This window comes from Triticum aestivum, chromosome 7B (genome assembly GCF_018294505.1).
Source record: "Triticum aestivum cultivar Chinese Spring chromosome 7B, IWGSC CS RefSeq v2.1, whole genome shotgun sequence".
NCBI lineage: Eukaryota > Viridiplantae > Streptophyta > Magnoliopsida > Poales > Poaceae > Triticum > Triticum aestivum.
Genome location: NC_057813.1, coordinates 213480270 through 213507058, shown reverse-complemented (window position 1 = coordinate 213507058; position 26789 = coordinate 213480270). Strand labels below are relative to the sequence as shown.

The window sequence follows — 26789 nt, the reverse complement described above, 5'->3', positions numbered from 1 at the left end:
TAGGACATAAATAAAATTCTACTGTAGCAGATGATGTGAAATAGGGCAACCCAACTATGTTTTTGTTTTCCACAATTATGTACATATTCAAAAAAATCAAACTCATCTCAAATGAATCCAAAACCATTATAACACAAATAGTACTTAACTATTACATAGTTCATCAATCCAAAACATTAAGTTCAACATAAATTGTTCATAAAACATAACACAAATTGTTCATCATCACACATACGTGAAACATGGATATGAAACTAGTGGGCTTGTTGCCCCATGCCATGCCCACCACTTCTCCATGAAATCTTTTTGAAGATATTTGTACTTATCGAAATCTCAAATGTCATGTTACACTCAGCGTCGGAGTCGGTCTTCCCTTCTACGCGGCCACACTGGTTGTCCCATGAGTCTATAGAAGGTGTAATCCAAATCTTTCCCACCCTCATTCTCAATGATCATGTTGTGCAAGATCACGCTGGCTGTGATGATGTACCAAAGGGTCTCTAAACCCAAAACCTACCTAGCTAGTCCGCACAATTGCAAATTGGGATTGTAAAATCCCAAAAGGCCCTCTCCACATCTTTTCTAGCAACCGCTTGAGCATTATGGAAATAAAGTTCTTTCTTACCTTGGGGCTTGAAATTGGCTTCCAAAGGTAGCCCACTTCGGATATATCTCGTCCGCAAGATGGTAGCCCGTGTTGTATGTGCGACCATTTGCTTGAAATTCCACATATGGTGATTCGTCATTGGCTAACTTTGCAAAGAGTGATGACCGCCAGAGCACATTGATGTCATTGCAAGATCCAGGCATAAGAGAAAATGCATGCAATTCTTCAACCTTCAGTGCATCCAATCAATTGATCCAAGCATAGAAACCCACGTGTTTTGTTCATCTCCAAAATTCTTTGAGTGTCATGAGCATTCGATGCTCTCAAATACTCTGCTCCAAACACTTTAACCACCGCCTTCGCAAATTTATTGACGCGCAAGATTGAAGTGCTCTTTCCCATTGTCAAGTTATTATCAATGAAATCAGCCGGAACACCATATGCCATCATGCGCAATGTGCCATTCACCTTCTGGATAGTGTTATGGCCAAGATCTCCGGCGCAATTCCTCCCCTGCTCAAAGAACCGATCATATTGCTTCACACAATTAGCAACGTGAAGGAACAAATCCCAAGACAACCTATGCTTGTGTGGGAAGTATCACATTTGAAACAAAATTGTTGAGCATCAATCTGTTGTGCCCATCTTGCCTAATCCTACGAATCACCTCATAGCTGAAAACGGAACCACCATGCTTCAGCCTCTTACTTTCTTGTGCATCAACAAAACTAAAGCAATGTCCTCCTCTTCGTTCATGTCATATTCCTCTTCGGACGAAGAATCATCCCACATAGAGGGTTCAAATGAACTCATCTACAATAATACTCATCTATAATAATACAATAATTTCCATTGCAATCTACTCCTCTGTGCAGAACAACAATACAAGAAGTGAAAAAAAATACCTTCTAGGCAATTCCTCGAACACCTAGCGTACAAGGAGGAGGAATCCGGCTGGCAGCTCGTGGGAATTGAGGTGATGGCCGTGCCTGGTAGAAATGGCCTGGGAGGACATTGTTGGCGCCACAGAGGACGAGCTTGCGGCAAAAATGGTGATGATGTGCCATTGACGCCATCCGAAGTAGCGGCGACTCGGTTCTGTCACGGCCATTGCGTGGTCAACCCGACACTTTGGCGGCCACTAGTCCACGTCTACATCCATCAAATGGGCGGCGACGGCTGGCCGAAATAGCCTCGAATCAGCGCCGAGGGCGTACTGCGAACTCACAACGGTGGCATTGGCGGACAAGATCAAGCCAGCGGCGGTCGAGGGGATAGGCAGGGCACTACGGGATGAAGTTTCATCATGTCAGTTGGTTCCGGCTGGGAAATTGTTTTACGGTAACAGGCCGGCTGCTACAAATTTGCAGCACTTGGGGGCAAAATTTAGGGCTGCCCAAAAAAGAAATTGCAGTACAAGATAGATATAGCGCAGGAGCATCATATTTTGGTCCAAGGGCCCTAAAAACAGTTTTTTTTTTGGCAGCTGCCCTATTATGAATCATCTGTTGAAGATGATCCAAGTCGGAAACAGCCTCATCATTTGAGCATTTGAAGATAGAACTCCAGTGTAAATTTACCAGAAAATTTCCGCTAATTCTTTCTTATTGCTTGCTAGTTTACTCAACCTGAACAAAATGAAGGTCTGACACCCCCAAGGCACCTAGGACTGTACTAAGCCTACGATGTGTGTCCTAGCTACCACAACTTATTTGCATAAAAAAATGTCACCTTCCGTAGTCAATGAACATTCACAAAACAGTCACTTCCGTGGCGATGCTACTGATTGTCTTCCCAGGTAGGATTTTCATTTATATTAACCTGCATCACGATGAAGCCCCATAACCATAATGATTAACAGCAACGGTTGCACTTGACCTGTCCCTGCATTGGAAGCTTCTAGTTCACTGCATCTCCTTGTAGTAGAAATAATCCGCAGCTCTGCTCCACTGGGAGAGGTGGTACGGGTCGGGTTCCTGTTCTTCGGCTGACCCATGTCTATTTACACCAGGTGATTTGCATCCTTTTTAGCCCTGCCTGCCTTCCTCCTCGTCTGCGTTACAGTACGCGTTAATGGTAAGCTAGTTAGACCAACGTTGATGCAGAACATTATCCAGTAACTATAGAGTGGAGACTTACCTCGACGTGATGATTTCCAACAAGGCTTGAAATAGGCCTGGAGAGGTCTTACAGGAACAGGAATGAATTTCCCTAGGTAAGCCAAAGGCCAGCTGGAACATCAGAGAGAAAAGGGAGGTCAAAACTTCACAAAATGTCCATGATGAGATTACAGTCGAAAAGTACATGATAAATAAAAACAAAAAACAGATGTTAGAACACCCCGGGAATGTCTAGAGTGCATGTTAATATGAACCTTAACCTAGTCACACAGAAAATGGGGGCCAAAAGGCATCTGGATCCGTAAAATAACTGTATGACACATTGATTACATAACCTTAAAACGATGGATAGTGTACTAATTGCAAACCTTGCATAAATGATAAATTTTGAAGTGTGTACCTTACGACGCCAATGGCAACTGAAACTAACCATAGACTCCAGTTAAGTCTCACAATTTTAAAGAACTTTCCCAGGAATTCAACTATTAGTATCTGGCAAAGGAGAGAGCAACTTTATCACCACTTCATGGACAAGAATGATAGGACATTCAGTGCAACAACCATGCATGTCCTGTTACCTGAAACACGGTAGTTACACAAACTATTCCCATGAAGAGGTGGTTCTTTGTTACTCCTTTGAAGACATTCCTTTCCTCAGGCTTACGCGCATTGAACTCGTTGAAGATCTGGTATAAAACGCAAATCAAGTTTAAGAGATCTTTGTTCAGAACTACATAAAACTAATATTAGTAAGTACAGTGTGAGGCAATTTCTTGATTCTTTTTTTTTGGTAATGATAAGTTTACATAGATCATAATACACTCGGGTGGTTTACCTCAAACTGGGACCGCCACTGCATTTGACAAGATCGCACTTGTTGATTCCCAAACTGGGACCAACTAATAATAGTGTCTAGCAGTATGTACGGCCAAGGTTCCAAAATGGCATCAGACTGCTTATAGGCTGATTCCCAATCAACTATCAGGACTGACAAACTAACGATACATTTGCGACCTACACAATGTTTCATAGGACACTAGCACTTGTTGATAATTAATCAATGACATTTCAGCATTTACCCGAGCAATGTTCTGGGCATCCTGCTTTCTCCGGTTTGAGGAGAGAAACATACATAACTAGGCAACTACCGGTGGCACTTAACTAGGGCTAACTTAAATTACACATATGTTGAAACCTTAAGACCAAGCCACTGAAGTGGCTGGTTTAAGAAAAAACCACACGGTAATTGACAATAAGGACATATGCCCCTTTTCACATCATGAAGACTTTTTGAACAACTGGAGGAATTTTATTTCGTAAGACCTCGGGCCCTTGACACATGCCCCTTTTCACAACTCAGAGTTACACCATGGAGCATAAGTAGCAATGCTTTTGTTACCATGTTAGGTCAGATACAGGCTAGCCAGTCACTATTCATGGTGTCAGCTCCACAGCAAGTCTAATATTTTACAGAATGCAATTTACACTGATATATCCTATTATAAGGAGTAACTTAAGTTTACATGGTAGGTCAGTTTATTTAAGATGACAACCACTGCCACTATACTACCCTTAACATGAACATTTATTAGATAAATCAAATACCAATATTAATCTATCTAAAGAGCACCATAGAATTTAAGTAACACCCTGTTACAGTTGTTGAATCAGAAAATATCCAACCAACCTGGCAAAATACAAATGTATTGAAGATAAATGTGTTCTTCATTTTCTCGGCGTTATCTGGACTTTCATTCTGCAGCCGTAGAATCTTTTTTCCAGAGAAATTAAAGATAAGAAGGATTGCTATTTGGTAAATGGCCTGCAAAAATTCCATGTAAATCAGAACAACAGAAGAATATGAAACAACAATTGTATGCTCTAAGAATACAAATGAGTCACGCAAATTCAACCTGGACAAACAAGTTTCTCCACATAATATTGGTCACAAGTGGCTCCCTGAAGTAGAAAACAGGGAAAATATTGTAAATTATGTAGAAAACAGTTCAACTCATTTCATGAAACATATAATGCGATACTCTAGACAGGTAGGGTGATATTACATGCCTTCGACCAACAGGCTGTCTCTTCATAAGGTTGTCTGTTGGTGGTTCAGTTGCTAAAGCAAGAGCTCCCAGTGTATCCATGATAAGGTTCACCCAGAGAAGCTGCAAATTAGGAACATAGTGCATGAGAGCCAACCTTGGCATACAAGTGTTTGTACTTACAATTAAGATTTCGGCACATCTTTCATGCACAACAGAAGTGGCAATGGCAGTAATGAAAATATTAGAGATTGAAAAATAGTTGGAAGAAAAAAGGAGAGGTCCCAACCTCAACAGCATTTAGAGGCACGTCACCAGATGACACAGCTGCAATAACATTAATCACAAGTGCGGCAACGTTAACAGTAAGCTGGAACTGGATGAATTTCTGAATATTTGCATAGACAGAGCGTCCCCAGCGAACAACCTAAAAAAGAAAAAGAGATAAGAGGTGTAAGTGCACAAAATCACAAGAAGGTTGAGCGACCAGAATTTGTGCCTAAGCACAATCTACAAAGGATTTTGCATATACACTATGTTTAAGTCTTAACATGCCATGGCTATTCAGCAGCATAAGGCAGCATATCAGAACATGTACGGGCTTATATGTGCTTCTCCATGAACTGTACTCTCTACACACTGTCAACCAATAGCATTTTTTCTCTCTTTTGGCAATGAAGCTGATAGCAATTAGCACAAAATATGATATCACTCACAGGTTACTTTGATGGTATATTGCCGTCAAAGCACCATGCCAGTTTGTTACAGAAGAAAAAGTCCATCATGATGTCCCTTCGGGGACATCCCATAAAAAAACTCCATCATGATTGCTGAGAACAGTTATCCTTCATAAGAAGGATTTCTTCCAAAAAAAAACGTAGAAAACACTAACCTTCACAACAGATGTGAAGTCATCATCCAAGATTATAATGTCAGAGCTTTCTTTAGCAACTTCTGTCCCTGACATGCCCATTGCAAGACCTATATCAGCCTATACAACAGATCAAGCATTAGATATAAGAATAAATCAGAAGCTTCTGCAATATCAAGATAAATGACCACTAATAGCTTATCATGAGTTACACATGACACCTCATGCAATGCAGGGGCATCATTTGTGCCATCACCAGTGACAGCCACAACATGGCCTTTCCTTTTCAAAGCTTGGACAAGCAAAAGTTTGTCATTTGGAGATGATCTTCCCATGACCTGAAATTCAAAGTTAATTAGTTGTCGAACAATCAGAAGAATGTCAGAAACTTCAAAGAAAATGACTTCCTGAGAAGGATAGAAAAACTAGAAGTTATACAAAAGGATTCACCACTTCAAATGACTTCAAGTAAGTCATAAACATCATTGTGCTTAGTACAGATAAAGTTTATTACTTCAACACAGTATAACATATATACACAAGGGACTTAAGAATGGAGAGAGTTACAGTTATCTTGTCAGCAATCTCTCCTCTTGCAATTTCAGACATCTCGCGGAACGCTTTTCCCTCTATTACAAATGGCTCTGAAATAACACCATTTGCATCTAGTATTCCGCACTCCAACGCTATTGCCTTGGCTGTTTCAATATTATCTCCTGTGACCATGCGCACCTACATGTACAAATGTAACAAATATTAAAGCCAACAAAAGAAGCAGTGACATTCAAAATGGGGAAATGACGAAAAAAATCCATTTTAAGGAAAACAAAAACTTTAAGAAACTAACATGTTTTGTAACGATTGAGAAACTAACCAGCAAGGTCAAAGTTTACAAAGAGTCATGTTTTATGAATAGGACACAAACAATTGAACGTCCCAAAATACAAAATAAATTATATGAATAGCATCATGGCATAGGAAGTAAAGAAACTGAAAATGGCTAGAAACCTTGCCCAGCTACAAACATGATGAGCCAATCCTGTGAGAAGTAAAAGGCTAGACCTAATTGAGAACATGAGAAATACCATGGAGGATTTAGCTTCACAGTTCATTCCGTCGATGACTAATATAGATTAGAGGTGAAACATTTCCAATGAGAACAAGAAAAATAAGAACACAAGTAGGATATACCTTTACACCAGCATTTTTGCATAATTGTACAGCATTCCTCACTCCTGGGCGACATGGATCCTACAGGCGAAGATACTCTTTATAGCAGGAGTAATAGATGGATATTGTCATCAAGTAATGCAGTATGACTAACCAGAAGAAATTATGCTTGCAAATTATGATGCCTCATATACATACAAAAGGCGATGAATCATTTAGAGATAATATGATGCATACTGGTATATTTCATGTTTTAGCAAAAGCCAGAAAGCATGGATAGGTTGTGAAAATCATAAGACGATGAATCAGATCAGCCGTATACTATCTGTCTATCTGAGCATACATATAGCCGCAAGCTGATGCATCAGTGAAACATATATTTGATTAACTGAATACCCTATGTTCCCAGCACAGGCACTATAGAGCATGGAATAGGACACTATACACAGGGCTATCTTTTGGTATCGGGAAGCAACCCTAGTTATTTGTGTCAAACTCAAAATTAAGAGATACAATCAATCTGAAAGTGAATCTACCGAACAATAAGGACCAACCTTTATGCCCACAATACCAAGCAGAGTCAGATCTTCCTCAGGTAACTTCCAATCAGCTATGTCTTCCTTCGGAATTTTTTCAATATCACATTGACAATATGCAAAAGCAACACATCGTAGTGAACTCTTTGCCATGTCTTCAATTGATCTCTTGTACACATTACGCTGCAAACATTTCAACATTGTAAGAGTGCATAAGAAATTGAGGTGGCAAATTATGCATGGCAGTTACCTTCTGTGCATCCATTGGCTGAACTGAACCATCCAGAGAAAGCCAACTTTTGCAAGATGATAGCACTAACTCAGCTGCACCTTTCCAATGGATGTGGACCCCGGTATCTGACTGCAATTAGTAACCAAACACCCTTGAGGTAACATGAACAAAAAACTGGGCTACGAAACAATAGAAAACAGGAGTTTTTACCAAAACAACGTACACACTGCGTAATTCAAATCATAGATCTGTGCATACTAAAAGACATAAGGTCCAAGGAACACTCTCCTGATGCTATAATCAGAACAAATGCTCAATGGCATCCAATGCTCATATCGAGAACTACTTGGCAATACCAGCCATCTGTGCCGTCAAAAGTAACTGGTCATCACGAAGGGGACTCTCAAAACCCTTCTGGTTGGTATAATATTAAACTTAAACAAGTTTGAGAAACTGTTTGCCACTGGTAGATAACCCTATTTGAGTGCTTCAAGTGAGAAATATGGCTCGTCCTTTAAGCCATGCCCGGGAGATATCCAGCAGGAAAACAAACATCAGCCTACCAGGAGCCAATAGTCCTGAAGCTGTTAAACTTGATAGCGTCAACTCTCACAACTCACAAGCACTAATAACCAAAACATATATTACCAACTACATGTGGTAAATTACAAAGGATTGGAATAATGAAGCACCCAAATATAAATAAGCCTGAAAAGTGGTTAAATTCTTCATGGATACACTCGTCTAATTCACGAATTTAGATGTACCAATGGTTCTAGATACATATGCGCCTTACTACCTGCACTGCAACACCACCTCGCTTCTTCTCTGAGTTAAATGGAAATACATGAAGAACTGAAGATTTTGACCGAACATCGTTGAAATCCATCCCTATCTGTGCAAGGTGCAACTGCGTTAGGCCAAGTCAACAAAAGAAGCTTAAAGGAGACACTCTGTGTGAAGCAAAATCAGTAGTACCTTAAGGCCCCAAGAAAGAATGGCTTTTTCAGTTGGTGAACCTGTAACATCAGCTGCTCCCCCATCCTATACATTGAAAAGAAGACAGATGAAATTTTGTGGAAGCAACTGATATATGTAGATGACAGTTAGCATAGAATTCTCCCTAGACTGCCTCCAAGCATCTGCCCAGTTCTGATTTCTGTCTGGTTAATGGCAGGAAATAATAAAATTGGGGTAATTTTATGAGATCATATCTTTAACTCGGACAGTGCCTTTACAGGTAACCAGCTGTTAACACCCAATTTCCACACTGCTAAGAACCTCAAGTGAGCATAATTTTCATGGATTTGGTGGAACTGACAAAGTGTTGACAGCTGATACATTATTCTGGACTCCACTCGATCTCATTTGAAATGTGATTCAATCTCCGCTTGCTACTTTCAGAAAGTAGTTAGTAATCTCCTGCCTGACGCTTTCCCAGTTTATCAACATGCACAAGCAAGTGAATAGGAGTACTGCAGAGAAACTACAGAACGTGCATGTTTCTAGCTGCAAGTGGAGGCCAGGTGCTTGTTGTCCACTGTTGACCACTTATATTTCAAACGTAGCAGGACCACGTGCAAAGTTCACTCACTCCCAGGCGATTAGCACAGAAGAGAACACTAAGTTGAACTCCTATGATAAAAGTAAAAAATCCTGAAAAAACATTAAAAATAAAGATCGGATGGCGAAAACTGAGCTATTACCATCTCCAATGTTCCTCAAATAGCATTATGGACCACCATGTTTTACATAAAAAGTAAACTAACAAATCTTTACAAAGTGGCTGTAACCAGTCATAACTTAATCAAAATTGCTGATCTTTTCAGTTAAATCTAGGCTAGCTGGGTTATACATTACAGATTGGTGACCTGTATGTTATTGCTTTTCTGGACAATGGATAATGCATGTACCTCTAATATAATAGATAATTCAGGTACCTCTGATATAATAGATAATTCAGGTACCTCTAATTTAATAGATAATTCAGGTACCTCTAATAATATTAAAAGAAGGAAGAAATAAAGTTGATATACCTCTGGCAAAAATACAGTTCCTGTAGTGTTTTGTGCAATTCCTTCAATAAGCAGTGCCGCTGAACTGCTTGAGATTGCCCTAACATCATCACAAGGATCCAACCTTGTCCCGATAAAGTGTGCCTCCACAACTGTCATCTACATAATCAATAATATAAGGATTACAAAACGAACCACGATGACATGGTCTTTAAAAGGCCACAAGCAAAGACAAAATTAGCAGAAGATGTGCTTGTAACCAACAACAATAAAGAAATGTATTATCAACACCCAAAGATCCTGGCATCAAATTGGTGATGTTTTTGTGTTAATTTTGGTTCTGCGATGCTGACAGAGTGACAGGTATGTTCCAAGACTTAAAGTAAATGGAAAGAATTGGCCTCTTGTCAGGGCAGCGTATTGGGACTTGGAATAGCATCATGACAGATCTTCAAACGGTGTTTCATGGCACAAGCACCAGATTGATTCTACAAACCTTATTCAAGGTGAGAGTTCCTGTCTTATCACTGCATATAGTAGTTGCTGATCCCATTGTTTCACAAGATGAGAGCCGCCTCACCTAAATAAAGAAAGTAAGGATGATAAAGTTTCCTATCATGTGAATGTTTTATACAGAAATAGGATTGTTTTTTTACCAGCGCCTTGTCTCGCATCATCTTTCGCATTGAATACGCAAGTCTGAAACCACAAAATATAGATAGTCATGTGACTGAAATTTTCAAGTAATTTGCACAGTAAGGAGATCCATACGTCAATGTTACTGCCAGTGGAAGTCCCTCAGGCACAGCAACAACTACGATGGTTACCTATGGATAGTATTACACAAAATCAGGTCACCAAAAGATGAAAATGGTTCAAGATATTAGCTGTATACTTGTACAAAAAATACATACGGCGATTGTTAAAATTCTGATTGCACCCATAAATCCTTGTTTGAGACCAGTAGTTTCAGCCCGAAATTGAACAGTCCCATCCGGATTCTTGGTATGTCCAGTAAAATATCTGTAGTTCAGTAAGTGGTTATAAAGAGTATGTATATTTGTTTGTGCTGCATTATCATGCAAAATACCTTATCGCAAGCACGCCAAGTACAACACCAGCTACTGACAGACCCACCATGCCAATAAAAGTAGCAACACCATTCAAACGCACCTACTCCATGGTTGAAAGGGTCTCATCAGTATTCATTCATGCAAGAATATAGATGAGTCCGAACAGAGATTAACCTGCAATGGGGTTTCTTCACCATTATCTTCAGAAAGGTTAGCCATCAACTGGCCCCATTCAGTGTTGATACCCACACCTGTTACCTTTGTATTTGATAGGCAAAGTGGATAAATATTATGATATATAAAGTCTAACCATTAAGAATCGAAATATAGGAAAGGCACAAATAAGGGAGAGAAAAATGCTATGTATTGTGACACTGAAAACAGTAAGTTAGCCTAACATGTTGCTTAAACACTTAAGATAGTGCCCCGCAAAAAAAAAACTTAAGATAGTGGTAGTGTGGTACTCACCAACATAGAACCATAGCCATCTGCAACCTTGCAACCAGACATCAAGAACGGAGCCTTTTGATCCTTGTGAACCTAAAAAATGATATGACATCATGAAAATCCGAAGAGGTGTGTTTGAGTCTCGCCGCAAAAAAGAAGTATGTTTGAATCGCCACAAGAAAGAAGTTTTGCACCGGAACTCACAGTTTTTGATTCCCCAGTCATACTTGATTCGTCTATTGCAAGAGAATGGCCAGATATCAGGATACCATCAGCAGGAACCTAAAATGTGAAATAATGAATGTAAGCAAATTATTCTAGGGTGAAAAAATAAACAGAGTTGACAAATAATATACCATCTTACTTGGTCACCAATATTCAGCGGAACCACATCACCGACAACAAGCTCAAATATTGAAGTTCGAAATCTTTTACCACCTCTAAGAACCTAATTAAAAGATATGGTAAATCAGGAATGTAAGCAAAAGTGGGAATGCTGCACAAAAATACAGTTACACATGATCATACTCACCTCTACTTGTATGTTCTGTTTCTCCTCATTCAGATGTTGAAATTGAAGTGATTGCCTGTAATCACTGGTTGCTAGATAGATCAAAAACAAAACAATTAGATCACAGCAAGCTAAAGGTGAAGACAAAAACAAAACAAATATAATAGGAAATGTGCAAACTCAATCAATTACCGGTGACAAGTATCACAAGAAAAACAGCTAAAAAAATACTTCCCCCCTCATACCATCCTTCCTCAACACCCTAGATAAGAGAAAAAAAAATAACAAATGCAGTTATAGTTATCCTTAAAGCATGACAATTATTCAAGTTCAAAACTACCATGGCTAAGGAAGATGACATGATGAAAGGCTAATTCTAAGGAAACAATTAGTGAAGAGGTAGAAAATACCTCTGTGGCCATGCCCAACGTAAGAGATATGGCAGCAGCTACCATTAGAATGATGAGAGTTAAATCTTTGCATGCATCAAATATAAAACGCTGCAATACCAAAATTCAGTATGGTTAAAATTTGATACCAAATATGTTGAAGCATTGAAATTGAGTTGATGTTGGACTGAAAGAAAGTCTCATAGGACTACTTCGTAATCAACTTTTCTAATATGCAGCATAGATGCACTTTAAATTTTCCAATAGTGACCTTCGAATTTCGTGAGGAGCTTATGCCAAAATACAACTTTTATGTAACTGGAACGCTTAACCCTGCTTGGACACACAAAAAGCATACACTAAAGAAGGAACGATGAAGAGATATGTAGACACTAGATAATGAAGAGAGCAGATGTCCCATAAGGAAACTGAAATTGCAAGTGGCTAGAAACTTGCAAGATTGACCTTGTGCAATTTACTTACAGAAATAACATTAAAAAGCTATACCAGTATGTTTTTTCTTTTCTTGCGTGGATATGTATTTGCTCCGAAAACATCCCTCCTTTGTAACAATTCATCCTCAGTTGGATTAATTCCCATGTCTAAATTACTCTTTAATAAATCTGACAGCCCCTTAACCTGAAAAGAAGAGTGTCATTACACACAAATGAATAGCAGCAGGTGACGAGGTTAAAATAAATAAATTCTAGCTCAGTGTTAACTTACTCCTCTAGTTTCCTGAAGAAGAACACTATCATGATCTCTGTTTAAAGTTTTAAGCTTTTCCAATTCAATTGGAAAACTTCGAGAGCCAGTTGCAAGTTGTATACCAGTATAAGCTTCTGCCCAGATGAGGAACATTGAAAATAGCACAAGAATATAAATTACATTGTATGCAAAATAAGCACAGATACAATAGATGGACTAATTGCAAGTATAAAGTGAAAAGACTGCCCTTTAGAAAAATACAACTGAAATGGCAACAATAAGACAAGCAAAATGATCAGGGAAAATGTGGAGAATAGGCTGGTAAGACAAATAAAGATAGCGGCTGCATTGTACGAAATAAATGAGCTGGAAATTTTGCTGTAATATTGCACATTTAGAAGTAGAGATCAATTTTAAAAAGGCAAATCAGAGAAATGAATGACTACAGCTACCAATGAAATTTGGGAACTGTTTTGTTTCATGATGTTTGCATATAACCCCACCATTTGGTACATTGTGGCTAAGAAGCACAGATGCAATCTAGGAAGGAAATGTAGAAAACCAAAGTTATTCTACCGTTTGGGTCAGTGCCATCCATAAACATAGCATAAAAGAAGCACTTGGGTTAATGGTATGAATGAGTACCTCTGGGATCATTTTCTCCAGCTTCTTTGAAAAGAAATACTGCCTGGAGAATTCAAAATTAGAATGAACAAAAGAAGACAGCCGAAAGAGAAATAGGGTGCATAAGCTGCAAAACGACACGTTACCCGTATCACTTGTGCATGTGATCGGATCGTTCTTCTTATTATCTCTTTCTCTTCCTCCTTTTTAAGGTCTAGAGTATATCTAAAGCGACGTGAAGCATTCAGCACGAGAGCAGCTTGCTGAAAGGAGAGAATAGACATATTTATCAGAACTAAATAATAAGTAAGGCTCATATTTGTCTACCCCGAAGAGTCCTTCACCTGTAGCCACAGCAAACTGTAATGAACCCAACTCACAACTATTATGCAAAAGTGCCTGGTTAGCTGAAGTATAAGTGTGATTTTATAGCTGTAGTAAAAGTGTTACTGTTTGCTTCTTTCTGTAATGTCCCAAACCTGTGAATACCACAAAAACCAGTATTGTTTGGATGAATGAATGACAGACCTCTGGTTTCAGTACTTTGGTTGTGTTTTCAGTTTTATTATGAGAAGTTGTCTGCCGCTCTGTGCATGTGCACGGCAGTAAAAAAGGTAGTGTCGCCAAACAGACTCCAATGCCTTGACTTAGAGGAAACGCGGACAAAAAATGAAAGTAATATGTAAATCATCGGGTCAATGACATGTCAGTAAACCTCAGTGCAGTGTATCCACTAGACCAAAAACATTAGTGTTTTGACTATTCCTCTTCTACCCCCTCTTCTTCCTCCATAGCACGTCCCGAATCCAGCCAGGACGGAACTAGCCAGAATGGCGATATTTTGGGCATTCTGCGAACCAGCAGAGCCCGGCCTAGATCACAGTCTGACGGAAAAGGGTGAGGGGAGAAAGGATCCCGTACCCTCCATCGGAGCAAGCTGTCGTGGGATGCGTTCTTATGGGGTATATCGAAGGCGTCACCGAACTCCTCCTCCTCCTCCCCCTCCGCGCCCGCCGCATCCTCCGGCCTGTCCCGCTCCGGCGAGCGGATCTCCGGCGGCGTCGGCGAGCTCCCGACCGCCATGCCCGACAATCAGACACCAGCCAGCCGCCGCGTCCGCGGCAGCGCTCGCAGGAGAGATGACACCGACACCGACGACGACGACCAGAAACCCTGCAGATACACACACACACAGGAGCACTCAGACAACCAAATCACCGCGGGATCGATCGAACACCTCAGGGATCACTCGCCTCACCTGCCGCTCCAGCCGTCAAGGCTCTAGAAGGTTCCACGGGCGAGGCCGGCGCAAGTACGTTGCGGCTTCGCCACTGTGGTGCTGGTGCGGAGCTTGGTGATTTGTTTTGTTTTTTCTGTCTCTGCGGCCCGGATTTCGGTCGCGAATGGGGACTCGTTCTCGAGGAGATTGTTCGGGGGAAGCTTCCACGAAGCTGCGGCCGCCCCGCGAGCCTCCTCTCTCGCTGCCACGTGGGCCCGGTCGAAGCCTCAGAGCGGCCGAGCTCGTACCGGCCGGGCGGGGTAACGTGGTGGGAGCCCGGCTGTCAGTGAGAGTCGCGGCTCGGCGCGGGAGGCTCGGATCGGAAGGAGGAAGGCGGGGTTTGGCGCGGGCGCGGCGGGGCGTGGGCCGGCCGGTTTGAAATGAGAAGGGGAGGGGTCACCGGGACTCCGGGAGCCGTCGGATCGAGCCCATAGACGGCCGGGATGCAGCGTTCCTTCGTGCGTGTCAGCAACTTGCTTGACACGAGAGAGTGCAAGAAAGATGTGATGATTTCATGCCTTGCGGTGTGTTCAGTCCGAGGGAAAAGTTAGAGATGATTGTTGCCTCTTGTATCTCCGAGTGGCACAAATTAAGACACAATCATTTTTGTATGATTTCGAATCGCCTCTTGATGATTTTTGCATCGCCTCTTGAGATGGTTCTAAGTTCAAAACAGATATGAAATCAAAGAGACGACATAATGACTTTCCAATGTAGGAGTAGGTGGCATGTTCTTCCTTTTCTTTCTTTTTTTATAAGGGTTCTTCTTCCTTATTCCTTAAGCTCCATGCATAGTCGCCACACTACTAGTTGGCCACTAGGCGCTCACAAACGAAACATGCCGCGGGATACGATGGATCTGTGGTCAAGTGGCCGGCGTGGGTCACGGGCAGCTTGTCACCTTCCAACAGGAGAGTTGGCCGGCGGGAATGTGGAATTTGTTACCCTTTCCCCGATAGATTCGTTGCCAGTCAACAATAGAGACCGGGGCCACCGGGGCCTGGCAAGTACAGAGGGTCGGACACTGACGCGACGGCCGTACTGTATGTGTATTTTCCTCAGAAAAGAATTCATACGCCCAAGTCCACATCGCTCGTTTTCTGTTGCATACGACGCAGTCCACGTCGCTTTGTTACCCACTACGCTCCCAAAATCTCGGGCCTACGCTAAGAAAACACTCTTTGGTACCTCAGAATCCCTGACGATGAGCCGGCCAGTGTTACTAGCTCGTAGCGTCAGCGGCCGTCGATCTTGCACGTCGACGACTGCGGATATTACCGTGGATTCAACGACCCTGCAGAAGCCAGTAGCTCCCTCGCGCATGTCCAGAGAGCTGAACTGCCTGCACATGGTTTTACAGATCAGGCCAGAGCGTACAGACTGGAACGGTGCGGAGTTCCAGGAAACACAACTTGAGCAGTTTTGACCAATCAGGGTTCCATCTACCAACCGTTTTCCTTATTGTATAAATTACAGATTGCATACACGGTGAGGAATATCTGGTCTGGAGTTCTGGATACGGCAGCAGAGACCTCTACTCTCTCTCTCTCTAGATGGTGGAAATTTTGAAAAGCTAAAAAATTCTGTTGGAAATACACACTCCACAACCGTGCTTTCAGTGCGCCAGTTGCTTTGATTTCATGTGGTTCAGTTTTAGAAGCACCATTGAGTAGTATAACATAGCTCACGGGACGGGGCACCGCATCAGTGTTCCTCCGCCACGGTCAAACTAATGGAGATGAGCAAGGTCCCGTTGCGGTGGTGGTATCGTCCACGGCTTCGAAGATTAAAAGGCCGTACAGCACACGACTACAGGCTCCGGTAGTCCAAAACTGTCACTTCATCTCCAGGAGCGTCCAGATCTTGATAGCTGCAGGTGAATGACGGTAAAAGGTGAATGACTGAAATGAAAGATAATGAGGCAATGGGCAGGCAAAAGGGACTTCTAACTCGGAACTAGTACTAGGAACATGGTTTACAATGTTTCAAACTGCAGATGCTTATTTCAATGAAACCCTTGGTGACCTTCATCATAATTCTTAAGGCATGCAAAGTTACAAACTCTGAACTGATCCGAAGTTAGATAAACGTGTGAACTTTGTTGATCAGCTCGAATATGCTAAAAAATCACAATAATTCCATACTGAACTTCAGAGAACAGGATATCAGAACATGCACATCAAGACAATGAAACATAATGACGTGAAAGAGAAGTCCAGAGATAAATAGCAGTGACCATTATTGTTTAAGATATATCATAACTCTTGTTTTCGTTTCCACGTACATATGTAAATCTAATATTTAAAAAATATGCAGTACAAATTCCTACTATTTCTCACCAAGATCATTGAGTATTATTTAACAACAAGCAATTTTTCTGTCGGACAGCGTTTCAGAACGTCGAAAATAAACTGCTACATTCCATGGCGAGAACCATTAAGGAACAAAAACGCAACGGGATTGAGATTCAAAACTTTACCTTCGTATTTTACGGGGATCTTGCATGCGTGGATCTTGCATACGTGGATCATGCATTATAGGAAGTGGAGCATTAAGGATTGGTGATGGACCACCCATTGGGGGACCACCACCCCTTCCTGCTTTCCTAGGACGTGGACCAGCATTCGGCTCGAAAGGTGGTGGCCCACCCTGCTCCCTCAACATACGCATTGCAACTTCCGGTGGTGCGGGAATAAACGGCCCAAGTGGGCTGCAATAACAAATGAAACAACAATAAGAACAACATGGTGCAAAATAAACAGAAATTGCAGACTTACCCAGCACCAGGCACAGGCATCAGCATTGGAGGAGCTGGAATATCTGGAGGAAAGGCACCATGTACAGCCGGATCACCATAAGAATCATACATTGGATCATCAGGGTTTTCACTGGATCCATCAGGTTTTGATGAATCAACATTTCTGTCAAATCTACGGCCACGTTCATCTCTCAGCCGACTCTCAATCGGTGGCCGCTGTCTGCCCTTTTCCCTCTGTAAAATTGACCAATACAAACAAAAAGACATGAACTTAATTGCTGGCTTGCTGCCGATTTGCAAGTGAATATAAACCAGGCAATGAGGCTTACTGGAGCAGATTGTTGCATGATCGGTGTTCCCCCAGGCGCCTTGGGATCACTGCATCCAAGATAAAACACACCATAATCTAATTGCAATGTGAAACATTATTTTGCTAAAAAAGAACCAAGATGGAGAAAACATACTTCATATAGTTCTCAAAATAAATATCCTCTCTCACTTTTGAAGTCAGCTCCACCACAAAATCAGTATGCTTGAGTTTGAGATGCTTCGTGACAAACTCAGAAGCATGGAAAAGCTTTGTGCACCCCTTAGCTCCACAACCATATTTCCATCCATACTTCTCATCCCTTATTTTCCTGACATGTGGATCCAACACTTCACTAGCAGCTGCATCAATCTTGTCCTTTGCTTTCAATATTTCTAATGGATCCTGACCTTGAATCCTGTCTTGCCAGAATGAATCAAGTTTCTCCTCCCATTCAGCTGTATTTGAGCTAGGCCCATCATATGTCCTTGAGTCTGCTTTCACATGCCTTAGGCCTTTTGGCTCATTTGTCTCAGACATGCCATAATAATCCACACCATGGATACGCCACAAATAAGTGACAAGAGTGTCCAGCAACTCAACACCTTCAAGACCCTTCACAGTAGATGCACCCCGTATTATTACAATTGGGCCCATTGAACCATGTGATCCGCTGCCTGCTTTGTCGTCATCACTACTAGATAGAACATTGTTCTCAATACCCTTCTCAGAATCAAGTTTACAGATGAGAGCTTGAGCTTGTTCAATGTCAATGCTAATTCGCCGAGGCTCGGAACTGACTGGATGAGCCTTGGGAGCAGAATAATATAAATCATCAGGGTCCTTTCCAAGTTTCCCCTTTTTTCCATTTCCATTCACGTCATTATTTCCAGATTTGTTCGCTGCCGAACTCGTTAATCCTGGACCACTGCACGATGGGGAAAAAAAGAAGGTAAAACACATACTCACTTTCAAAGGGAGGAGGGCATGGGGGTTGGGGGGTCTTACGTGTCAAAATTTCCGCTCTGCAAATCTTGGAAGAATTCATTTGCAGTAGCTCTCGCAAGTTCGTTCCGTCTGCTTGTGCAAAGAAAGATAATAACTATCACCTAAATGGACTCCCAATAAATAGTAACAAAGGAGATAGTTCACTACATAATTGTGGAAGTATATTAAGAAACTAGCTAACCTTTCCATAACAGACTCAAGGTTAGTAGGATGGTACTTGTTTCTCAACCTACAACAGAATAAAGAAATGGGCCAGTAAAATGTCTGAAAAAAAAATGGTCACTAGAGGGCACATCAAAAGGATGCAATGGAAAAAAAAGTAATACCAATCTTCATTCTTATGAAGGTCAAAGTATGCTTTCTTCTGTGTTGTGATGTACTCTGACTTGTACTCCTCATATCTAGTAAAATGAACAGAACTATGTTACATAAACCATACTGAAAGTACACTGCACAACAAAATTGAAGTTCTATCACTATAAAGGAGATAGACTAGTTGTAGTTGAACTATAAGTCTGCCACCACGAAGAGTGGTTCAGCATAGCAGACCTGCTTTGAGCTTCAACAGGCGAAACGTCATCTTCAAGCTCCTGCATGAACTGCTTGTAAGACATCAGACCTTCCCTGTGGAGCATCAATGTTGGTCACGTCAATACAAGGAAAAGGAAACACAAGTACGGCGAAATATATCTAAGGAAAAATGTAATCATCCCTGTAGTTTACCAATGGGCTCGTTTCGCCCCTCTGCTTTATAATGTTCAAGTTGGTTCCTATAATTTCAAAACTGCTCACAGTTGGTACTCTTTAAAGAAAGATGGATGCGGACAAATTAAGCACAACATAGTGCTGCTTATACTTGAAAGGAGATGGTGTCAAGAATTACGAGTCGAGGAGTCGACGAGTCGAGCCGAGGTTGAGACTCATAGACTAATCGTGACTAGTCTAGACTACTGCTGGACTAGTCGACATGGTACTGTAGTACTCAACTTACAGTAATCAACTACTAATACCTAGTATGTAATTAAAAAACAGTATAACTAAGCAATCTACGAGCCTCCACAGCGATTTTAACGTTCTCGGCCGTTCGATCACAATATTGGACGTTCCACGATCTATCCACCATACCATGAATAGCATCTGCCTGTTTTTCACCTCGTCACCCGCGAGGCCCGCCTGGATCCAGGCCGCTACTCCACAGGCCGACCTGGGGATCCTCTTATTAATCGGGCCAACCAACCATGATAGCCGTATACAGGCCCATGGTTTCTGGCCCGTACTGTGCATCCCCTGCCTCTCTTGCTTTCGTCATGGGTTCCTCACCGCAGCAGCCGCGGCGCGCAATGTGGCAGTCCTACTTCCGCTTCCACGCTTCTCCGCTGCTTAGTTTCATCCCTTCGGTAGGGGCACACGCCGTCAGCGTCGTCGGGCCTCCATGTCGTTCCCTCTCCTGCCCCTTGCTTGCTTGAAGGCCATAATGAGCGACCTGAAACTGCCGTCATCGCCGTAATCATGGTGGGGTCGACCATCTCCCTCTTGCAACAATTGTGATTAATTTCGCCATCACAGTGTTACTTCCTCGTCCCTCGTCCCATTGCTCACATGTATTATGTTGCACACAATCATCTTCCTCTCTATCTTCCGTCTCATCTCCGATATCCAGTTCATCAGCCATGTTTCCTGCTTAGTTTCGTGGTAAGTATGAGGGTAAGGATTAAGGAACCACTTGATTTAATTCGATTAGGTTACCAAAAAGAATAAGTATGTCAAGTCGTCTGTATGTGGACCACTGCTTGTTCGTGTTAAGCATGATTGTTTCGATTAATGAACCACTTATGTGATGACAAATAGTTTCATGTTAAGCATGATTGCTCGTTGTCTTGTATACTTGTTGTTTGTTCCCTTGGTGGCCCCTGCCGTGTGCTGTCATACAAAATATGAGATGAATTATTCTATGTATACTCTGTCGTCTAGGAGCTGGGAGTGCCTTGGTGATGAAACAAAGAGCAGCAAAGCGATGAGCCACATGTCCACTTGACTTTCATCCCTTATTTTGTTTTCTTATGTTGGTTGGGTTCTTCCCCTTTGCTTCACTGCCCACTGAGCTTTTTCTTGTATTATCTCAGTCCCCTCTTGGATCTTCAAATGTGTCTTTTTGCAGGTTTCAGGAGACGCTTAATAATGTAATTTTCTCTGCAAAGATGGTATGGTGTTTACATTGTTTATTTTATTCTACAGATACTTACAAGATTGGATAATGAAACTAGGAAGGGAATAAAAAGTTTGTTCTCCTGTTTCTTGAATCAATTGGTATTCTGAATGAAAAAAACCATTCAAGGGACATAATCATGGAAACTAACTGTTTCGCAAAGGAATGAATGGTAAGCTACGTATGCATTTCCCATATCTGTACTAGCTCTATTTAAACTAGAACCAGATGATAAGTTATACAATTAAGTAAAACTGTAATTCACATTTGTATATCTTTGAAATATATGAATGGTTCCCTCATTTTTTTCTGACTTTGATTAATTTAGGATTTATTATTTCTGTCATTATTCACCCAATCGCTTTATTTCCATACAAAAAAAATCATATACCATCAAGCAGTTACAGAAGAACATTTATAAACTATAGCGAATACCTTTTATTGCCACAGTAACTTGTTTTATCTCTTTCTGAATTGGAATGTTTATTTATTACTTAAATAATGAAAATTCATGGTGAAATTTCAGAGTTTAGGTGAGGATGTAAGTTGATCATGTGGCGAGGATTTGGGAATCTCTGGTGCATTCCGGCCTGTAGTGTAAGCTCTTTGTGCTTGTCACTTAATATATCATGTTGCTAATAAACTGCAAGTTACAAGAAGTATAACTGCTTGGATTATTGACCATTTGAGGATTACGTCGGTGAAGAGGGATCTGGTACCTATTTACTAGATTGAGATTAAAAAAAGGTACAACGACTAGGGATGAAAACGGAGCGGAAACGGACGGAACTGGGTGCTACCACATTTTTTTTTATTTTTTTTGCAGAAGCGGAAACGAATACAGAAACCCCGGAAAGATGCTACCGGAAACACGGAGCAAATAATAGTGGACAAGGAAACAGAAGTGGGCATTGACCGGAACATAAAAAGCCGTCGAGTCATAGAGAAATAAAAACAAAACAAACAGATTTAATGAAATGTTACCATGGCTACAAAATAATATGATCATGTAAGCAACTTCGCGTAGTATCGTAACAGTATTGGACAATTGCGAACAGGACCTAGTTGAGTACATATGTGGTAGTAGAAGTTGGGCCTCAAATCATCCTTTCTTCTCAGTGTGTCATCATGTGTTGTTTGGTGGTTGGGCTATAAAGCGGCCATAGGCCTATACTAAAAACAGAAATTCCATATTCACAGAAACGGAAAGTTACGTTTCCACGCCTGTTCTACCTGAAAACACCGTTCCGTTTTTGTTTCCATTTCCGCAAAAAACATTCCATTTCCATTTCCTTTTTGCAAATTTCCATTTTCGTTTTCATATTCCTCTCTGTTTCCATTTTTCCTCTGGAAAAGCGGAAACTTTCCACTCCATTTTCATCCCTAACAACGACTACCTCTTGAAGTGCTATCTTTATGTAAGAAGTCTGCTGGACGCATGGAACATGTCCAAGGGTCCTGATTTTGAGTACTGTTTGTGCTGTGCTGCAGCATGCCCATTTTATTTGAGAAGATAACCAATTCTATGGAGATATTCCACCGTCGAACTCCTCTGGGAGAGTTGAATTATGTGCAAAGATCAGACAAGGCTAGCCTCCGGTGTATTTCTCGATTATCTCTTCGGATGAACGTGATATAGGGATAATGTGAACACAAAAGGATTTTTGTGATTAGTGGATTGATTCTAATTAACAGTTGACACTTATGCTGCACCACTTACATTAAAAGATTGTAATTTGAATCGTTCAATCTTTAATCAAATGTATTTATTATCCAAATTTTCTTAATATTTCTATATACTTTGTTTAGGATGGACGGGTGTGACAACGCGCGAGTATATAGTATATACTATATACTCCCTCCGTTCCCAAATATAAGTCTTTTTAGAGATTTCAATAAATGACTACTCCCTCTGTAAACTAATATAAGTGCATTTAGATTACTAAAGTACTCCCTCCGTGCGGAATTACTTGTCACAAAAATGGATAAAAATGGATGTATCTACAACTAAAATACATCTAGATACATTCATTTCTTGACGAGTAATTCCGAACGGAGGGAGTAGTAATCTAAACGCTCTTATATTAGTTTACGGAGGGAGTACATATGAAGCAAAATGAGTGAATCTACACTCTAAAATATGTCTACATGCATCCGTATGTTGTAGTTCATTTGAAATGTCTAAAAAGACTTAATATTTAGGAACGGAGGGAGTATTATACAATAAAAATTGAGTTGATCCACAGGAGGATCACATCAGCATAGGAGAGCATCAAGGGGAGGAGCTCAGCAGCAGAGGGGTGGATCCAGGGGAGGAGCAGAACCAACGAAGGGTGAGCATCGTAATGCTCCTGGCCGCCGCCGCCGGCGGCAGTGGCGGCGGCCTGGTCCCAGGTGAGGCGGCTCGTTGTGGAGCGAGCCTGGAAAGCTAGGGTTGCAATTTTTCCCTCCCGCGGGCTGAGCTCTGCTCACTTATCCCTCCCAAATTGAGTCGATGGACTCAAACAATCAGACTAGTCTAGACTAGTTGATGACTAGTCGCTCCACCACTCGACTCAACGAGCTAGTCTACACTAAGAATCTAGTCGACAATCAGATTGAGACAACTAGACTACTCACAGTCGTTAGACTCATGACCATTGGATGGTGTGCACTCATTTTCTATCTCTTATCAACTTGTGGAAGCATTTATTTATATGCTAACCAAGCAAAGTAACCACATCCTTTTACATATTGTACATAATTGCCCAAGAGATCCAGGATGATTGCATCATTTTCAATTATTTAATCCTCGCATTGATTTAAGAAAAAAATCAGAAGTGTATTATTTCAGGTGGTTTGCAACAAAGGATGTTCTTTTATCCCTCAACATTGAGCACTTAGTTCAGGTCCTGTATAGTACAGTAACTTTTCAGTTGTAATGCTTGCACAAGGAAACAACAAGTACTTGGAAATACGACAAGCTTGAATGCTCTCAAGTAGTCAAGTTTGTAAATGGGCCCCCCAAAAAACTCAACATGTTCTGAAATTTGTATAACACAGAATGCAAAGCATGTACTCATAATCATTTCATTTAGCAGGTAAAATTAGTTGACTTAATACCGTCCAACGTGCATCAACAAAATGAATGGAGGTTGTTCGGAATTGCGCCCTCCATTACAGAATGCAAGGCATATTATGTGACACAAAAGTTCTATCATTAGAAAATACATTCAAATACAAAGGCAATGATATGTTTTTTCTGTTACAATGAACCACATTTTATTGACCAAATCATTGGTCGAACTTGAATCTTGAGATGTTCGGGCACGTTACATTTTTCGATAGAGGGAGAACATGCGTACCTACGGGAGTTCCCTGATCCTTCATTCCATCCACCACGTCCAGAATCATGCCAATCTATAGAATATGTTGGACACAAACCAAAATGCACGCCATTAACAAACAATTACATCCATAAGATACTAAAGTAGACAAGAAATAATTTATGTGCCCATATGCCATTCATTTTTTAAATGACTTCTCTTCATATTCTGCTACTCCCTCCGTCTGGTTTTAGTGGGCCCGTCGACCGGATTGGCAGGACCAAGGCACCCACGCACTTTACAGATATCAGCAAGCGCTTTGGAAGGAACGTAATTTAATGATGTTAATTTACCCAAAACTATTGGGCTAGCTAATGCCACCCAGGCACACGCCTCGTGCACCCGGACGCTGCATGAACAATCAGAAGGGAGGGTGCACGCGTGCGTTGGCTGGCAGTTTCCATATCATGCACACCTCTGTTTTAATCTTTGTGCATGCTAACCGTTACCTAATTAATAGCATCAAAAATGAAACGAAGAGAGATGATCAAGACAACAGCTGCCGAATAGCGAGCCATTTCCTTGAGCGGCCTTAGAATGAAGAACATCGCTGTGTTTCCCTCCAGCCTAATAAACCCGGACAGAGGGAGTAGATCCTAATAAGGTAAAAAAAAGTATGCCCTGTCTTTGCTTTGATTCATGGTCCAGTATGATGACTACATTAAGTATGGCTCGCTCATAAGTCTTGACGTAACTCACGAGGCAAATGAACTCAAGCCAGACTTTCAACCTATCTGGAACTTAAAATCTAGTTTTAAATCTAATAGCGAACGTACCATATGAATAATTATTGAATACTGCATGACCCTCCTCCACTAATGCATACCTGGTGCACGATTGTTATGTCGACCCTGGCCACCATGATCATTCCCAAACCTAGGAAATCGAAGCACAGAAATTTTAGTATTTGCACCAGCGCTCAACCAAACTTGTAAGCACAAAAACCAGACACTGGTAGACACCCAAACAATCAGATAAATGCATCCTTTATGTTCGTTATTTTAACAAATAGCAACTCCGGGATCAAAACAAAGTGCAGCACCTAAAGCCACTTAATAAGCTCAGTCAGTGTATGAGTAGCTCAGGATTTTTATGGTGTTACTGGGATTCAGGAACTAAGAAGCGATTGCGAGACCATAACCAACCTCAACGTCTTCACTCACTTGGCCCCAATTTAAAACCACAGTTAGAAGAAATACAGCAGCATGCCTTGGACAGGCTTGTTGTGCACTGCAAATCCAGAACGCTACACCTAAATAGTTCTAACCAATACGGCGACACCAATCTAAGACCGCGATCTCTAATCAGCAACGAACGATCTCGAGCGACAGCAACAAGCAAGGGTCCAAGCAAAGCAAGCTCTGATTTGTTTGGTCCGGCTACCAAGCTCGCTGAACTCCCTCCATCCCTGCCCCAACCCCGCACCAAACTTTCGAAAGGCTCTCACCTCCTGTCGTCCTGCCCGCCACCAAGACGGCGCCGGTCGAACCCACCTCCTTCTGTCCGGTGCCGCTTGTTTTGCGCCGCCGGCGGAGGGGGGCCGGGGGGAGGCGGCGGGAGCACGGGCGAGGAGCGACCGCGCTTGCGGTCGCCGCTGCCGCCGGCGGAGGAGGGAGGAGGGGGAGGGGAGGAGGAGGCCCCAGGCGCCGCGCGGCGGGGCGCATCGGCGACCTCGGCCATGGGTGGTGGGTGGGTGGCAGCGTGGCCCTAGGCTAGGCGGCTTGATCTGGAGGATCTCCCGGTTCGGGTCGTGTCGGGTCGGGAAGGGGAAGGTGCGCAAGGAGGGAGGAGAGAGGGTTGGGTGAAAAGAGGAAACATCAAGGGAAACGAAGAAAATGTGTGATGTGTGGGACCGGTTTGACCTGTCATGCGGATGTATGTTTTTTTACAGAAAAAAGGCATGAAAAATACTGTGATTGTATAAGAGTGATGAAGTACTCACAAAGGATTTGTGCTTCTACCAAATATTGATTGCATACCATATATATTTTCTCTAGAGATCACTTCTCCTTTATGAAAAATGGTGTTTCCAGAACAGGAGACGTCTGGGGAATGCCGTTCACGCTCGCCTCCCCTCTCCGTCGCGCCGCCGAACCACTACTCCCCGCCGCCCCCACCCACTGCCACTGCCGCCGCCTCCGGATTGGGATCTTTCATCCCGCCCCTACGCTTTGTGCCCACTCCTCGCCTTGGCGTTGAGAGAAAAAGGAAGCATGTGTGCGAAGCGGAGGACTCCAGATCCAGTTCAAGCGCGAGCCCGGAGATGGGATCTTGGTGGTGGTGGAGGCTTATCGGAGAGCAGTCTCCACCACCACCATCGGGTGCATCCATATTGGTGTCGCACCCGTTGACACCGTGGGCAGAGACCACGACGGAACGTGCGGAAGACATCATGGCGAGAAGACGATGGGCGGCACCTCAGTGCTTGATGGGGAACTCACGCTCCACAATTGCACGTCTAGACATGCTACGGGAATCAAATCCGGTGGCTGCCCTTCGGGAGAGATTCAAGTGGCAC

The 26789-nt window shown here is 42.1% G+C and overlaps 2 protein-coding genes across 6 annotated transcripts; both read right to left on the bottom strand.

Annotated features, from left to right (window-relative positions):
- Positions 1 to 2178: 2178 nt before the first annotated feature.
- On the bottom strand, positions 2179 to 14817 carry LOC123162884 (calcium-transporting ATPase 5, plasma membrane-type). Of its 5 annotated transcripts, none has more exons than XR_006481534.1 (35): positions 14607 to 14817; positions 14270 to 14521; positions 13495 to 13611; positions 13370 to 13412; positions 12743 to 12858; positions 12524 to 12655; positions 12038 to 12127; positions 11820 to 11889; positions 11649 to 11719; positions 11481 to 11564; positions 11321 to 11398; positions 11138 to 11209; positions 10844 to 10927; positions 10687 to 10769; positions 10511 to 10619; positions 10368 to 10423; positions 10253 to 10295; positions 10093 to 10176; positions 9618 to 9755; positions 8560 to 8625; positions 8381 to 8476; positions 7600 to 7710; positions 7368 to 7532; positions 6835 to 6894; positions 6211 to 6375; positions 5865 to 5981; positions 5665 to 5763; positions 5062 to 5199; positions 4791 to 4895; positions 4641 to 4686; positions 4415 to 4549; positions 3306 to 3413; positions 3128 to 3219; positions 2747 to 2838; positions 2179 to 2660 (listed from the first exon to the last, which is right to left on the bottom strand). XR_006481534.1 is itself a non-coding variant. In XM_044580639.1 (35 exons), the coding sequence occupies exons 2-35, from the start codon at positions 14429 to 14431 to the stop codon at positions 2635 to 2637; spliced, it is 3249 nt and encodes a 1082-aa protein (XP_044436574.1). In that variant the 5' UTR covers positions 14432 to 14521; positions 14607 to 14817; the 3' UTR covers positions 2179 to 2634. The 5 variants fall into 5 exon arrangements, 4 of the variants coding, with proteins under 4 accessions (XP_044436574.1, XP_044436576.1, XP_044436575.1 ...); XM_044580639.1 differs by having other exon boundaries at positions 4795 to 4895; XM_044580641.1 differs by having other exon boundaries at positions 4795 to 4895; positions 12743 to 12855.
- A 1299-nt stretch (positions 14818 to 16116) lies between these two features.
- LOC123162886 (serrate RNA effector molecule) lies at positions 16117 to 26065 on the bottom strand. The gene is made up of 12 exons (XM_044580643.1): positions 25719 to 26065; positions 25098 to 25147; positions 24251 to 24305; positions 19250 to 19324; positions 19027 to 19101; positions 18882 to 18929; positions 18701 to 18769; positions 17850 to 18620; positions 17715 to 17763; positions 17405 to 17619; positions 17107 to 17337; positions 16117 to 16497 (listed from the first exon to the last, which is right to left on the bottom strand). The coding sequence occupies exons 1-12, from the start codon at positions 25949 to 25951 to the stop codon at positions 16437 to 16439; spliced, it is 1932 nt and encodes a 643-aa protein (XP_044436578.1). The 5' UTR covers positions 25952 to 26065; the 3' UTR covers positions 16117 to 16436.
- Positions 26066 to 26789: the final 724 nt, after the last annotated feature.